Source organism: Onychostoma macrolepis, chromosome 06 (assembly GCF_012432095.1).
Source record: "Onychostoma macrolepis isolate SWU-2019 chromosome 06, ASM1243209v1, whole genome shotgun sequence".
Taxonomy (NCBI): Eukaryota; Metazoa; Chordata; class Actinopteri; order Cypriniformes; family Cyprinidae; genus Onychostoma; species Onychostoma macrolepis.
In genome coordinates, this window is record NC_081160.1 from 28,221,609 (window position 1) to 28,237,879 (window position 16,271).

General features: G+C 36.3%; 1 protein-coding gene across 1 annotated transcript; it reads left to right on the plus strand.

Moving 5' to 3' along the window:
- The first annotated feature begins 253 nt into the window (after positions 1-253).
- On the plus strand, positions 254-15,365 carry rab22a (RAB22A, member RAS oncogene family). Its single transcript, XM_058779373.1, has 7 exons — positions 254-597; positions 4,386-4,465; positions 5,545-5,626; positions 8,805-8,876; positions 9,361-9,467; positions 11,078-11,187; positions 11,601-15,365. Exons 1-7 carry the CDS (start codon positions 562-564, stop codon positions 11,702-11,704), a joined length of 591 nt encoding a protein of 196 aa, XP_058635356.1. The 5' UTR covers positions 254-561; the 3' UTR covers positions 11,705-15,365.
- Positions 15,366-16,271: the final 906 nt, after the last annotated feature.

Consider the following 16,271-nt stretch of genomic DNA (forward strand, 5'->3'; position numbering starts at 1 on the left):
ATTTGTATTATTGTATTATTTGTATAAGTGTTCTGTAAACTCAGTTATCCATTATCATGAACCGGAAAAATTAAATTAAATTACAATAACACTTTTGATACTAATAAACATAATAAACAGCCGTATGTGCTTTATTTTTATGCTTGTTATTTGTTAGGACAAACAACACGAGATGACGTAATTAGTTACTTTGCTGAAACAGTTTTTGAACGGTTCGATGAAACGAACTGTTCGAAAGAACCGATTCGCGGGAATGACTTCCCATAACTAGACTCGTCAACCGGAGTTCAAGATGGCGATCAGCGAGCAGCTAATATCGCAACTAATCGATCATTAATATAACATCTAAGTTCTCATACTATAATAAGCTATACGCGTTATGTCAGTATTTCAAATCAGCCTCTTATACCGTCCTAAAGTGGATATCCGACACTAGTGTCTAGAGAGAGAGAGAGACTGTGTGTGTTGTTTTTTAGCTTACGTCAAATAGAAATAGTTGCTGATCAGCTTTATGATACTGTTTGGAATGATTGGGAAGTTTTCATTAGTTTGGAGGTCAACATGTCGCTAAGAGAGTTGAAAGTATGCCTTCTTGGGGTAAGATTTATATTTGCTTTTTACGACGTGGATTGCAGTTTGGGTTCATATTTAATGTTTTATCACTATGTTTATGCTCTGTCATAAATGTTATTGCATGCTATAAATAGCAATAAAGTGTGCCAGTGGTTTAATCTATTGTGCAAGCTTTGACGATCTCTTTTAAAGTGTTACAGTAATATGTCTGGGCTGATGACGTATTTAACCACCCATTCAGATGTGGATGATACATGTTTACAGAGTTTGAGAAGTTACATTTTGTTCAGTAGATACATTGGATATATTTGTATAGGTCAGGTTGTGTTGTCAAATCAAATCTTCTAGCATAAGGATTTCGTTTGGCACAATTTGACGTTTTATACCTAACCTGAAGCCATTTTTTGTAGTGATATCGATTGGTTTATTTTACATGTGGTTTTGACCTTATATTCCAAACTTTTGACAAAAACTTTGTACAAAACACAGATATGTGCATTTTTAACTAACATCATGAAGTTGGAAAAACACATCAAAAGAAATTTAAAAAGTGTTTAATAAGACACAAATGACATTACTTATGTTCTATATATATACAACCCCGAATTCCGGAAATGTTGGGACGTTTTTTTAAATTTGATTCAAATGAAAACTAAAAGACTTTCAAATCACACGAGCCAATATTTTATTCACAATAGAATATAGAAAACATAACAAATGTTTAAACTGAGAAATTTTACAATTCTATGCACAAAATTAGCTCATTTCAAATTTGATGCCTGCTACAGGTCTCAAAATAGTTGGGACGGGGGCATGTTTACCATGGTGTAGCATCTCCTCTTCTTTTCAAAACAGTTTGAAGACATCAGGGCATCGATGTTATGAGTTTGGAATTTGGTCCCATTCTTGCCTGATATAGGTTTCCAGCTGCTGAAGAGTTCGTGGTCGTCTTTGACGTATTTTTCATTTAATGATGCACCAAATGTTCTCTATAGATGAAAGATCTGGACTGCAGGCCAATTCAGCACCCGGACTCTTCTACTTTCGAAGCCATGCTGTTGTAATAGCTGCAGTGTGTGGTTTTGCATTGTCCTGCTGAAATACACGTCGTCTGGAGGGGAGCATATGTTGCTCTAAAAACTTTATATAACTTTCAGCTAGGGCTGGGCGATATATCGCATGCGATATGCATGCGCATCTCGTCAGTAAAGCTGGTTCCTTGATTAGCGGTAAATCTCCATCACATGTTTTCAAATGGAGCGGCATTTAATTCACGGAACCATAGATCACTGATACTGCTACGCAATATCGCATTCATTATCGCAGATGAATCGCCTTCGATAATGAACGCGATATTGCGTAGCTTGTCAGTGAACTACGACTCTGTGTATGAAATGCCGCTCCATTTGAAAACATGTGATGGAGATTTACCGCTAATCAAGGAACCAGCTTTACTGACGAGATGCGCATGCATATCGCATGAGATATATCGCCCAGCCCTACTTTCAGCATGAATAGTGGATTTCCAACAAGAATGTCAAATTTGAACTTGTCTGACCATAGAACACTTTTCCACTTTGAAACAGTCCATTTTAAATGAGCCTTGGCCCATAGGCTTCCTTTTTGCATGATAGAGCTTTAGTTGGCATCAGCAGATGGCACGGTGGATTGTGTTTACCGACAGTGGTTTCTGGAAGTATTCCTGGGTACCCTGCTGAAAAAAACAATAGAACCCTGCCCAAAACACAATAGAAAATGTAATGGTTTTAATGGTTATAATGGGAATTGTATTGGTTTTAATAATGGTGTCTACTGGTATGTGATGGATTCTATTGGTGGGATGTTAAATCCTATTGGAAAAATGCCCAAAACACACTACAAAAAGGTCTTTTGTAATGGTTTTACTGGAAAAAGCTAATGGTTTATAATGGTATTTTAATGGATGCTCATGCAGAAAGGATGCGTGTGCCACTGACCGAGATGCTGAGATGTGCTGTTTTCCTTAATGCATAACCTTTATTTTAAACCTACAAGTAAGTGTATTTGTATGATAGCACTAACTGTAAAGTGTAATGGGGTAATCAAAATAGCCTTTATACTCAATTATGCCAAGTTCACACTGCACGATTTTAGCACGATTTTTCACTCGTGACAGGTTTTGATAAATCGCCGACAAATGCCCGAAATCGGAGACAAACCGGTGCTTGTTCACACGAGTGACAATTGCGCAGTGTGAATTATCAAAGATGCGATCGCCGACGCCCGTGAAATATTTGGCATGCTAAATATCTGGAGCTGTCAAGTGATTCACAATCCTGCTGTGTAAATGAGTTCTAAGGTTAGCCATTTACAAACAACGTGCCTACATTTTTGCATTAGAATATACAGAACAGGTAGGCTACATGAAGATGAAGAATGGGCTAGGGTTTTTCCTGTAAATAATATTCTTCTATAAAGGACCAGAGATTTATTGCATTTTCATCACTTTGAGGGCTTTTATAGGCTATAAGAAATAAACTCATTATAAAATGCACAACACGTTGGTTTCACTTCCAAGTAGACTACTTAGATTTGTGTATATAAAAATTTCCCAGCAGAATTATGTTTGTTAACAAGTCATCTTTGTTTATTGTGTGTTCGGGGAGGACTTATAGACCATAATATCAGCGTGATCTTGCGTTATTACCTTATCACTTCTCGCGTGCGTTTGGCTGTAGTTTGCGGACCAGACAGAGCTGTCTGCGATTCTTCCTGTTGTAAAGTCATGCAGTGTGTAACCTCCTGTCGCCGATCCATCGTGCAGTGTGAACACGGCAGAGACTGAATGCTACCCCAGATAGTCGTGCAGTGTGAAAACAACGGTGAAAATCCTGCAGTGTGAAATCGGCATTAGCCTAGTCTGTGTTTTCTGATTATTTTAATTTTTAGTTTAGTAAATTTAACTTCTGCTTTAAAAGCATTATTTTTGTTTAAAGATTGCAATGTTACAATGTTAGAATGTAATGTAATTTTAACCCTTTTTGCACATATTATATGCCTACATGCTTACATTCATTTTATTTGTTTAATCCAAATACAGAATACCGAGATATATACACCATATACCGCAAATCAGCCAAAAAAAGAAACGAGATATGAATTTTTGGCTCATATCGCCCAGCCCTATTCCTGGGCCCATTTAGTAATGTCAATGACAGAGTCATGCCAATGAGTGATGCAGTGTCGTCTGAGGGCCTGAAGACCACGGCATCCAACAAAGGTCTTTGGCCTTGTCTCTTATGCACAGAGATTGCTCCAGTTTCTCAAAAATCTTTTGATGATGTTATGCACTGTAGATGATGAGATTTGCAAAGCCTTTGCAATTTGACGTTGAGGAACGTTGTTTTTAAAGTATTCCACAATCTTTTTACGCACTCTTTCACAGATTGGAGAGCCTCTGCCCATCTTTACTTCTGATAGACTCTGCCTCTCTAAGACATCCCTTTTATAGCTAATCATGTTACAGACCTGATGTCTATTAACTTAATTAGTTGCTAGATGTTCTCCCAGCTGAATTTTTCAAAATTTCTTGATTTTTCAGCCCTTTGTTGCCCCCGTGCCAACTTTTTTGAGACCTGTAGCAGGCATCAAATTTGAAACGAGCTCATTTAGTGGATAAAAGTGTAAAATTTCTTAGTTTAAACATTTGTTATCCATGTTCTATTGTGAATAAAATATCGATTCATGTGATTTTGGAAGTCTTTTAGTTTTCATCTTATTCAAAGTTTAATAGTTTTGTGTATTTTGTTACTGATTTTGATATTGTGTCTTAGGATACAGGGGTTGGAAAGTCAAGTATCGTGTGGAGGTTTGTGGAGGATAGTTTTGATCCCAACATTAATCCCACAATTGGGTAAGCCTACTTCAAAACACACTCACACTAAGGTCAAGCAGACTGTGATGCAGGTTTTTCTGATTTCTTACATGCAATTCTGAAGGATTGGCACATAGCAAACGCAGCAAGTGGTGACATGCACTGAAATGGAAGCTGTTTTAAGCAAACAAAATTGATACATAGTGTGTTGAAATTTCCAGAGGATTAGTGTTGGAAGCACTGTATCAAAAAATGACTTGATGAATTATTTGTTTTAATAATAATTGTAGTAACAATAATTCAATATCTTAATTAAAAAAATGTAAATCAGCATCTGGAAGTAGTTCCACTAGCTGACCTGTTGGTGCTGGTAAGTCTGAATGTAATAGAGATTCACATTGCGTTAAGGGATTTAATAAACAGCATTGATTGTATAATACATGTTGCATCACAGTGTGTTAAAGATTTAAACTGTGACCCCTTTTAATTGAGTTACATAAGTGTGAATCCAATTGACACACATTTCAGGGCTCAACAATAAAGATTTTTCTGTTGTCCCAGTCAGGCAAGTCATTTAGATTTGTGCCCTGCTGGCCAACAAAAGATGATAATATAGTTTTTTTTATAAATTAAAAAAATAACAATTTACAATTAATTAATTAGGTTTTTAATTTGCAATAATAGCTGTAAATTATGCATTTACAATTCAACAACTATGACTGCATGAACACATTTTTGGCATACGGTGGTATAGGTAGTTTAATGCTTAGACAGTGACAAACAACAAGCAGTTCTTATTATGGAACTCTTCATGTCTTGCGTTTGTTTTGTGTGTATTTTCACCTGGCAAGACGCTTGTAAACCCTGTAAAACCATCTATAAGTAGATCCACATGACATCTATACATTTTCCTCATTTATTTCTTAGATTCTGGGAGGGGATCAGTCTGGATTTAAATATGGTAGAATACAATAAACAAAGCTGAGAGACTTATTGGCATCTAAATGCATTGTAAAAATTTCTGAAATATCATCAGCAGATGTCTCAGATTCCATGCCAACCTATTTATTTGTATTTGTATTCCTAATGTTATTATTGATCTTGCCGATTTTTCTCAGAGCATCATTTATGACGAAGACTGTGCAGTACCAAAACGAGCTTCACAAATTCCTCATCTGGGACACAGCAGGACAAGAAAGGGTAAACAGTAACAATCAGTACACACACTGGGGTGACACATACGCAAGCTGACAGCCATTAAACACAATGTTTACTCTTTCACTTCTGTTTTTGCAGTGTCTTTTCACTTCAGACAGGGGGCAGTATTGCATGCACTTCTCTTGTATGCATGCATGTATTTGAGAGAGAGAGAGGGGTTAATGATATTGGAAGGGGGCTGGTCTTCTTCATGTATTTCTATACGTTCTATATCTTTACGCTCTTCTCTCCCAAAACGCTCTACTATGTTAGGCAAGACAGCTGAAGTGTATGGGTGTCATCTCATAGTTTGAGATGTTTATCACCACTCATGATTTGATGGCAGTCTTGAGGCTGTTTGGAATATGATCTCCTCTTATGTTTGTCTGTGATGTTATGTGATGCTAAATGTAGAATGCCAAGCGGCCCACACAAGCTGCTAGAAGAAATAGTATCATACCGAGTGTTAAGGAATTGCTTGTCTCTTTTTATGCAACTACATCGAAGATCTAGGACTTTTTTTATACATGTAAAGCAGCAAAATAAAAAGGTTTTGGATTTTAAAACCGCAAAAGTTCAGAAAATTAACTGGAAAATTCATGTTTTGCACTATTTTTAGGTCAAACGTAACACAATTGGTGGGATTTGGCATGTTAAATCCTTTGTACAAAAGATAGACATGCCCTTATAGTCAAATTTTTCACTCAAATTGTTTTGATTATTAGAAAGATGCAAAATAGAAGTATTGGTCTTGAATGTTTGGATCCTACTCCATACGAAAGAATGAGCATATGGGAAAGTCTGACTTATCTAGCCTCTTTACCCTCATCTGGTCCTGTTTAGCGCTTTGATGTATTCCCACTGGTAAATATGGTGTAAGTTCATCATCATGGCCTTTGAGTTGTTAAAGAGGTCAGGTTTGCTTTACTTTGCTTTGTTCGGGATGCTCCAGAGCCTGATGGGATGAAATGCTAGGCCATGTCAGAGATAGCGGTTTTTAGAAGAGCAATCAAAGCCAGAATCTCTCTCTCTCTCCCTTCCTCCCTCTTAGTGTCTTTCTTTTCGAACTTCAAGCTCTATTGTGATTTTGTGAAGAGAAGGCAGTTTTGTCCACAGATTCCTGTACTCTAGTGGGAGCTGTGATCAGGCTTTTCACTGGCTGTCAAGTGCTTGATTAGATAATTATCCGGCACATTGCTTTTTCAAACAGCGTTGTAGAAACATGGCTTGTTTTGTACTCTTTGCTTTTTGATTTAGTGGTTTTGTGGGTGCATTAAATTGATCAAAAGTGACAAAAAAGACAAAAAAATGCACGTAAATGCTGTTCATTTGAACTTTCGGTTCATCAAAGAATCCTGGGGGAAAATGCATTATGGTTTGCACAAAAATATTAAGAAGCACAACTAATTTCAACATTGATAATATTAAGAAAACAAGACATTTCTTGCCGCATATTAGAATGATTTCTGAAGGATCATGTGACACTGAACACTGGAGTAATGATGCTGAAAATTCAGCTTTGCATCACAGGAATAAATTACATTTCTAAATATATTGAAATAGAAAGTTATTTTAATTGTAACAATATTTCACAATATTCCTGTTTTTACTTAATTTTTGATCAGATAACTGCAGCCTTGGTTAAGCATAGAAGTCGTCTTTTAAAAAAGAATCTCCAGTTTTTCAAAAACTTATTTTCGTTAGATAGAAGCAAAAATAAAAATTGCATATAGCTAGCAAAGCGATTTCATGAGGTCTTTAAAAACGACAAATCAACTTGATGGCAAGAGTAATTTGAAGAGGTAGTGACTGGAGGAAATTGGATGAGAGAAAACGCAGGAGTAGAGTTGGAGAGGGACCACACAGTCTGGAATCCTGGGATATGTCTGAGGAGACATCCTGCAATTTTAGTCAAAATCTAAACTGAAGCATTTCCTCTTCCTTGTGCAGCGAACTTTGCCAAAAACAGCTATAAATGTGAGAAACCGTGTCAGTCAAACTTGATTTATTCATTTCATTGGCGAAAAAGATGGATTAAGCAGAGCTCCGATCTGTTTTCTTAACTTAAATCCAATTTAAATTGTATTTATACAGCGTTTTCATGAATTAAATAATAAACTTTGAATGGTGTCAAATGAATCTGTAGAATAGTTATTAATAAATGTGATCTCACTTCGTACTGATGCAATGATAAGCAAAACCAGTTAAGAACTACAGGTTTAAGTTCCAATTAGTTTTAGATATTATTTGTAAATGATGTACAGTATGTTCACGCATATTGCTTTATTCACTTTTATTGAAAACTAGCAGTTCATAAAACATTACGTTAATGAGCACAAATTTATTACTGTGCACCAATTTGCAGCTCATAACTATTAATTGTAAAGATCTCAGTAATTTGCCAAAACTGTAACTTTTGCCAAAAAAATACATTTCTTAACTGTGTATTTGATTTGAAGACTATTTCTCAGGCTAGCTCACACCTAAATTTAAGAAAGTATGAAAAAAAAAAAAACTAAACTGCCAAGGTTTCTTGCCATGTCTACTTTCCCTATCCTGTCTCTCTCTTAATCATTCACTTTCTAATGCACTTTTCCCCTCTTTTACAGAGGAATGGCATACTGGATCCAGCTTGTTTTTATTAATCAGAGCCTTTTTGGTCTATTTTTGATGACCGGGGTCGAACAACCCAACTACGCTATTTTATAATGATTAAACGCTAACTTCTTCTGACACGTCGCGCTCATCTTTCCCCTGATGGCTCCCACATGTGTTGATACGCCTTTCCATGCAGTTCCTCAATTCAAGCCTCCTTGGCATGGTCGTCTGAAACACAATTCTCCTTTAGGTTTTAACAGTGGCTCACGTCTAGGGTTTTTCACCGTGGTTTTCCCTAACCACCGCCTAGAGTTCTGTTTGAACGGAACAAGTTGGAATAACATGCGTTTGTTTGTGTTTCAGTTGTCCATTTAATTCGGCATGAAACTCGAAGGAGACCTCCGCCAAAGCGAACAAATTCTTTCAAAGCTCTGATAATAAGCATACGCAGGTTGAGATCACCCTGCTTGGGCCCTAAGAAGGGATGTTATCAGTGATGATTAAGTCTTGTTTTTTTTTGTTTTTTTTAAGTACAAGCCATCATTTTTCCCTCACATCTGCATGTTATCTGTTTCGCTCTTAGTTTCGTGCCCTGGCTCCCATGTACTACAGAGGCTCTGCTGCGGCTATCATTGTGTATGACATCACTAAAGAGGTACTGAAATATTTCTTCATTATTACTACACAAATCTTTCTGCTGGTAAAGCTATTAAAGGGATAGTTCACCCAAAAATGAAAGTTCTGTCATCATCTACTCAACTTCATGTCGCCTGAACTATGCAAGATCTTTTTTTTCCATGGAACACTAAAGGAGTTATGGGCTGAGGTAAGACTTTCAGTGAATAGTGGGTTAAATGTCAGTCTGTTCCTCGCACAAGGCTATCATATGGCTTTTGATATATCATGCACAAGTCATACAGACTAATTTTATGGTGCTCGACAGCCGCTAGTTTGCATTCAAGTTCAATTAATGGAAAAGAGCAGCTTGGACAGTCGGCTAGGTAACTCCTTTTGTGTTCAACGGAAGAACCGTTACCACGCAGGTTTTGAGCAACATGAGGGTCAGTAGATAATGACCATAAAGCCTTATGATGTAGCAGTGTTGCTTGTCTTAAAAATCTCACCCATCTTTCACTCAGGACTCATTCCAGACGTTGAAGAACTGGGTGAAGGAGCTTCGCCAGCACGGACCACCCAACATAGTGGTGGCTATCGCTGGCAACAAATGCGATCTTTCCGATGCCAGGTGAATTCCACCGTTCCTTGCCACAAAAGACTCCACATCCTGTCATCTCTATTCAGCTTCAAGGGATGCACCCGCGGTGGCTGTCAACTCAATTTGACATCGGGAAAAGACCCGCATATTTGCTGTCAACTTGTCTCGACTCATTGAAAACAAGCTCACACACGTACCGTTACCATAAGCATAACTTGTGATGAAAAAGAAATCCACTCTTCAGCGGTCTATAATTTATCTTTCCACTTTAAATTGCTTCACTCTTCCCACAGGTCCAATGATATGTCTTGGTTCACCATTGCTTTCTTTGGCAGTGTTAGTCGGCTGTCAGTGCGGTTGTATTTTACTTTTCGAAACCATAAAGACCGAGACATCGAATCTGAGGAATAGCGATCACACCGCAAGCCATTCAGGCAATAAATATCAGGGAAAATTCTTGCAATTGTTCTGTCTGGCACATAAAGCTTAGATATTTTTCGTTTTCTGGCACAACTGGTCCTGTTCTCAGTGATCCACAGCCATCATTTACTTTTATACATGGATTTTATTGTTTCTTAAAAATTTTTTGATCCAAGTTTAAGAGGTAAAAAATCTGTCATCATGAAAATACAGTTACTGATAACATTACCCCAACTAGAAATCTGAATACTATTTCAAATTAAGATTATACTCTATTAAAAGCATAACTAAAAAAAAAAGGCAACTTTATTTTAAGGTCCAATTTTGGCTATTAACAAACCATTAACTATGACTTTTGCCTCAATAAACATCTAATTTGCTGCTTATTAATAGTTGTTAAGTTTATGTATTGGGTAGGATTAGGGATGTAGAATATGGTCATGCAGATTATGTGCTTTATAAGTACTAATATTGAGAATTGGTCCCTATACTGAAGTGTTACCACAGCATTACTTTTGCTTAGACTCAGGGGTAGATATTTTATTGCATGAGTAATTTTTTTTTCTTTTTCACATTTGTTGAAGTCATGAAAACACTATCGTGGAGTTTTTCTTTTGCTATTTAAGCAAATGGGAATGCAAAAAATGTATATTTGTGGTACTCTCCCATTCACTGCTCTTGAAGTTAACCCAACTATGACAACTTCCGCTGTAGCAAGGTGGCAAGGACTTTTTTCGACTTTTTTGAGAAAACGTCACCAGCTGGGCAGTTGATCTAAGAGAGAACGAAGCGTCAATGGAAAATTGATCCGCTGTCAGTGTGACTGGCCTGATACGTGCACGGGTGCAATCTGATCAGGACCTGTGATCAGGTGACAGGTGCACAGAGAACCAGCACACAATAGTTTACATCCTACATGCTGCCGTGTACTGGTTAAACAGCACCGTCACAAAAAAATACATGAGCTTTACAAGGTTCTGCCCACTCAGATAATCTCCCACACATGTTCAGTGTCAGTTTAAATCTTTGTAGTTGAAAATCTCCAGAATATCACTGACATGCCAGTGTTGTTGAGAGTTTTAAACATCTTAGATTTGTTCATTTATGAAACCGATGACTAATTAGTGTGGTATTAGTGTTGTAAAATAAGCTACTGCTCTTTTTTTACTCGCCTCTCTAATTTCACCTATTTTCCGCTGCTCTGTCCTTTTGTTTTCCAGAGAGGTGTCAGAGAAGGATGCTAAGGACTACGCTGACTCCATACATGCCATATTTGTAGAAACCAGTGCCAAAAATGCCATTAACATCAATGAGATCTTCATTCAGATAAGTGAGTAAAATCCTAACTAGTATGTAATTGACAAGACTGTAGAAATCCAGAATCACTCATTTAGACCCCTGTGATTTTAGTTGTTATTGTGCTTCTTAATCAAGCAGGTTTCGTTTGAATAAATGCTGTTTATTGCAACATGATCTGTTATTGAAATGATAATGAATGCATGATCTATAATTGATCCTGATGGTGGTGAGAATAGTGCTTCGTTGGATACTTGTTCTTGCCACTTGGACCCAGGGCAGTGGTTGAGTTACAGGGGATACAGATCTTTTACCATGGAGCTTGGCAGTGGCCCCATTGAGGAACAGGCGTTCTTGCGGGTGCACGATACTGTGCTTGTGACTTTTGTGCAGGAACTGAAACCAAATCGTTTTTTTATGTTTTTTTTTCTTTGATTTCCTTAACAGGTCAAAGGATCCCAGTTATAGACACAGATGGTGGGTCTGCAGTCAAGGGTTTCAAACTTCGTCGCCAACCAACAGAGTCGACCAGGGAACGCACTTGCTGTTGACGCAGCCGTAAACAATTTGGCCAGATCCTCTCCAGCTTCTTGTTTTATTTTCGATTAGTGACCAAGGATAATAGCAGATGAAGAATGTGATGACATAGGGGAAGATACGTAACTTCCTTTTGGAGCCAAAAAAGAAGTTCAGTTAAGAATGGAATGAGATATATAGTCTAAATCCCGATGCACTTCCTTGAGAAAAGATGAAAATGCCCTCATACAGTTGTTATACCTTATCTTGCCTGCTCTTTAGCCCCCGTTCAAATGTCTTTGGGGATCCGTTTCTGTTCTAGATCACTGCCCAGAATCAGACAGCAACGAAAGCACCTGCTTAACAAATCAGATACTGTCCTGTCTTGCTCTCTTTCTCTCTCATTCATTCTCATCTCTGTGCAACAACCTCTGCAAAACTCTATGAAGTTTCCAAGTGAAGCTGTTGTCTGTACATTTTAAGATTTGCAGCACTCCAAATGCAAGGAACACGGCGGCGTTCTTGTCTCACTATTTTTGCACATTTTTGATGTATATGATAAAAAATGTGAATCTCATGAAAGCTGTCATATTCAGGTCCCATGTCAGTCAAATTAAGTGAAAAAATAGGAAATTATATTTTGCATAAAGTGAAGAAGTCCATTCTTAGGCCTATTAAGATGTTTTTCATTGTGTAACAGTATAAAATTAATTTCAACTAAAACAGTAACTAATGTAACTGTATTACATTAATGATAAATGCAGTATGAAAGTGTGCTTAATTGTCCTGAAAGTAATGTAACAAAATGCTCTTAAAAATAGACCTCATTATCTCTCTTTTTTTATTATGATTATGAGGGTAAAATGACACAGACATGTTTTCGTGAGATTTACTTAAACACAAATTTACTATTATAAATATCAATATATGTTTGTATTTCTGTTACGTAGGACCGGTTGTGAGCACTTCTGTCTTTCCTATATTTTGTATATGAAAAAAAAAACCCCAACTAAAATCAGTGGTAGTACTAAAAATATAAATGAAGATAACTCTGGGATTCAGCAAGAGATGTCTGAGCCTTGGCCAGCAGCCCTATTTTGAGATGAGTTTATGAAGTTATATATGAAGAATGTGCCAAATCTTTTTTGTGACATAGTAGGAGTTGGATCTTGTAGTAGCAGATCAAGAGGTCAGTGATGCTGGTGGTGGCATGTGTGAGTTCAGCAAAACCTTCTGCTTATTTAATCAGTTTGCAAGTCGAGATAACAGTAGTAACACATTCTTTGCTCCAATTAGCCACATTCTGGGATGCCAGATTCTTAGCTACAGATCCAGCCTGTTCTTGGATTAACAAACAGTTAGAATGGACTCTTATGTTTGCCGGTAAATGTCTGTTGTTACCGCTTTCAGTGCATTATCGTGGTATCTGAGAAGTTCAGTCTTCACGCTTTGAGATAAAGTTAGCCAGTCTTCTAGAATGCTGACAAGAATAGCAGATGCAAAGTGTTAGATTTGATACCTTTTCCAACTGTTCACATGTTTTTCATATCAGAAATGAGCCAAATGCCAGAATTCTGTACACGAAGTGGTGCGATTTAGGCTTTTGTCCAAGACTTTGTGAAGTGTGCATTATGTCCGAATACTTTCTGAAATTGCATTTTAACCATTTGTGTTGGTTGGCAGTTGGTCTCTTCAGATCCCTTGCTGTTCCATTTTATGACATTTTTTACTGGATTGAGTGATTTTGTGAGGTCTTTGCCAGATGCCCTAATTGTCTCATAAACATTTTTCATCTTTCTCATTCTTTCACTGAATAACTTTTGGTTTGCACATCCAATATGCTTTTACTATCTGGACAGGGATAAAAAAGGAGCATATCTGGAAACTAGTCTTGGTTCAGAAAGAACAAGTCATTTAGAAAAAAAAAAAAAAAAAACAACTAAAGAAAGTAGTTACTCTATACCAAATATTCTGCTTTGATTAATTTTTTTCCTGTCACTCAATTTTTGAGCCTAAATGTTTTCTTAAGAGCTCTACTGTCAGTTTTGTTGAAGAAATACACTTAATTTGGGAGAAAAAGTCTTAAGAATTGCAGAAAATACCTTATTTTTTGACAATCTGTGAAACTTACATTTAAAAGATTTAGATTAATGTACACACTATTCGATCAAAACCATTAAGATAATGTGGTTGAGTGGCTCTTTTTCTATACATCATGTAGAATTTACACTGAGGTTTATTCAACCAAAATTGAACATTATCTTTTACAGTTTTGTCATGTATGTGAATATAGAGTAAATACATTTTGCTTTTTTAACTGCATACCCACAATGACAAAGTGGATAAAACGTGCTTATAATGTGATTCATCTACATGCACATCAGTATAACTCATGACACCATCTCTGTTGTTTTTAGAAATTAGTATGTGGCTTCTGTAATTTGTCTTATGATGGTACTTTAAAAAATTTGTCACAAATATTATCGCATATGCTTTTGACACATTATATTGGCGTATAGGAGTGTTTAGCGAATCAGAATGAATATTATGGGCATCGTCAAAGTCTTGCGTTTCTTTTGCCGTCATTTATCTTGTGATTTTATATGCAGTGATGCCAATGCACCGTAATGTTTTCAGGAATTCACAAGTGCAATAATAATACTTTTCCCCTCCAAAATGTGTGCTGTCAGTAATAATAGCCGAGAGATTTATAGACTTATTGCAGTAATTGTAGTTAATCCATGAATTTTAACACAACAATATTTTCCTTTAGAGACCGTGCTTGTTAAATGGAAAAAAGGGATTACTTGGAACAATACTTTGGGGATAAAATTGCACTTTTTCAGAATTGCTGTGTCTTTTGCCCTAGTTGAAACAACTTGAAAAAATTACAGTCCTAAGCAGTTTCTATTGATGTTTACACAGAGAACAACATCCAAATTGATTCTTCCAGTGTCTGTAATATACCTTACTGCGAAGTAAAACCAGAGTCTTAAACTTTTTTGTTTTCTTTCGGTCATTTCGAACTAATTGGAGAAGGAAACAGTTCAACTAATGTCACATGTTATTAAACTCACTGAAGGGCCTTTACAATGTATGGAAATGCATTACTAGCTCTAAATGTTGTGGAATAGCTGTTTTTTGTCTTGTATAGAGCCTGTGATCCACAGCGAGACCAAACGTCTCATTTAGTCCTGTTGAAGTTCTTGACTTCTTTGCCAATTGAAAAGGACTTGCTGAATTGGTTGTCCTCTTGCTAGGGAGCACAGGCTTTGCATTAATGCCTTTGAGGGGAACTACATGCTACACTTGAGTCAGACAGTACGATATGCTGTCTGGTGTGGTTTGCAGTGGTGTTTAGGTTGAAGAACAATGCCAACAGTCTTGGGCTGGCCCTAAGAAAGTTGTGAAATTCTGCTTACGTACTTTACATCCTTGTATATACCACACATAGATGAATTGTATAAATTAATTGATATGTAGTCTTTCAATGTCAATGTCATACTTACCATTGTAATTCAGTATATACAAAAGTAATTTAACCCAATCATTAGGTGTTCTTGATATTTAGCTTATTTCTTTTATTATTTTGTCATACAATGAATGCTTGAAAATAACATTTTATTTGTTGATTTGTGAATGTGCAAAAGGGAAATGTTAAGCTTTTTTATTAATAATAAAGTTATACAAAATCTGTTTTCATTTTTTTTATGTTATGTAATCAACATACAGCTTTATTGGTTTGTGATCTGGGACAAGTTACTTCGTAATTATTCTAGTTTTAGGTAAAAATAAATAATGGAGCAAATGTCTGCCTGCAGTTTAGAGGGATTGAGAATCTGTTTGGAGCAGGTGATAGTTCCTCCTGAACTGATGGGGCTATATATATAAATATGACACTTGTGGTATGTGTCTCCTTTGGCAGGGAGTCCCTGCTGAACCTTTAATTGTGCTGAGGAAAGTAAAACGACTCTCTAAGAGCTTGTGTTCAACTGCCAAACTGAGCATAAATTAACTCCCCTAATTCAACTATAGATGCGAGTACGATGTGATCCAGAAACTTGGCTGAGGATTAAGTAATTCATGTTAATTCTTAGATATATTCAGTTGGATTACTTTACTGCGTTTGAGGAACAGACTTTTCTTCTCATTATTATTTGTGTGCAACACATTATGATTAAGCAAAATCTAAAAACACATTCTCAAAGTCCATATCCATGTCTTATGTATCAGAGCATTGGCACTTACAGAAATGTAGGTAGTTCACAAATAACAAGATTTCTTTGAAATATTTCACTATTTTTAGTTTCCTTTAAACTTAGTTATATTATTATTACTATTATAAATATGTGGGTTTAATTATATTATCAACATAATAATAATTATATATTTTTAGAATGTAAGTACGTTAAAAATATTTCACTATTTTCATTTACCTTTTAAACTTTTTGCTGTGTCAATTATCTGTTTGAGGTACAAATATTCCATGTATCTTAAATATAAGGTCAATCGATTTGAAATAATTATGCAAAAATACATAATATTTTATATTATTTTAAAATATTTGTATTAGATTTTCTATTCCTGTATTTATTTTATTTT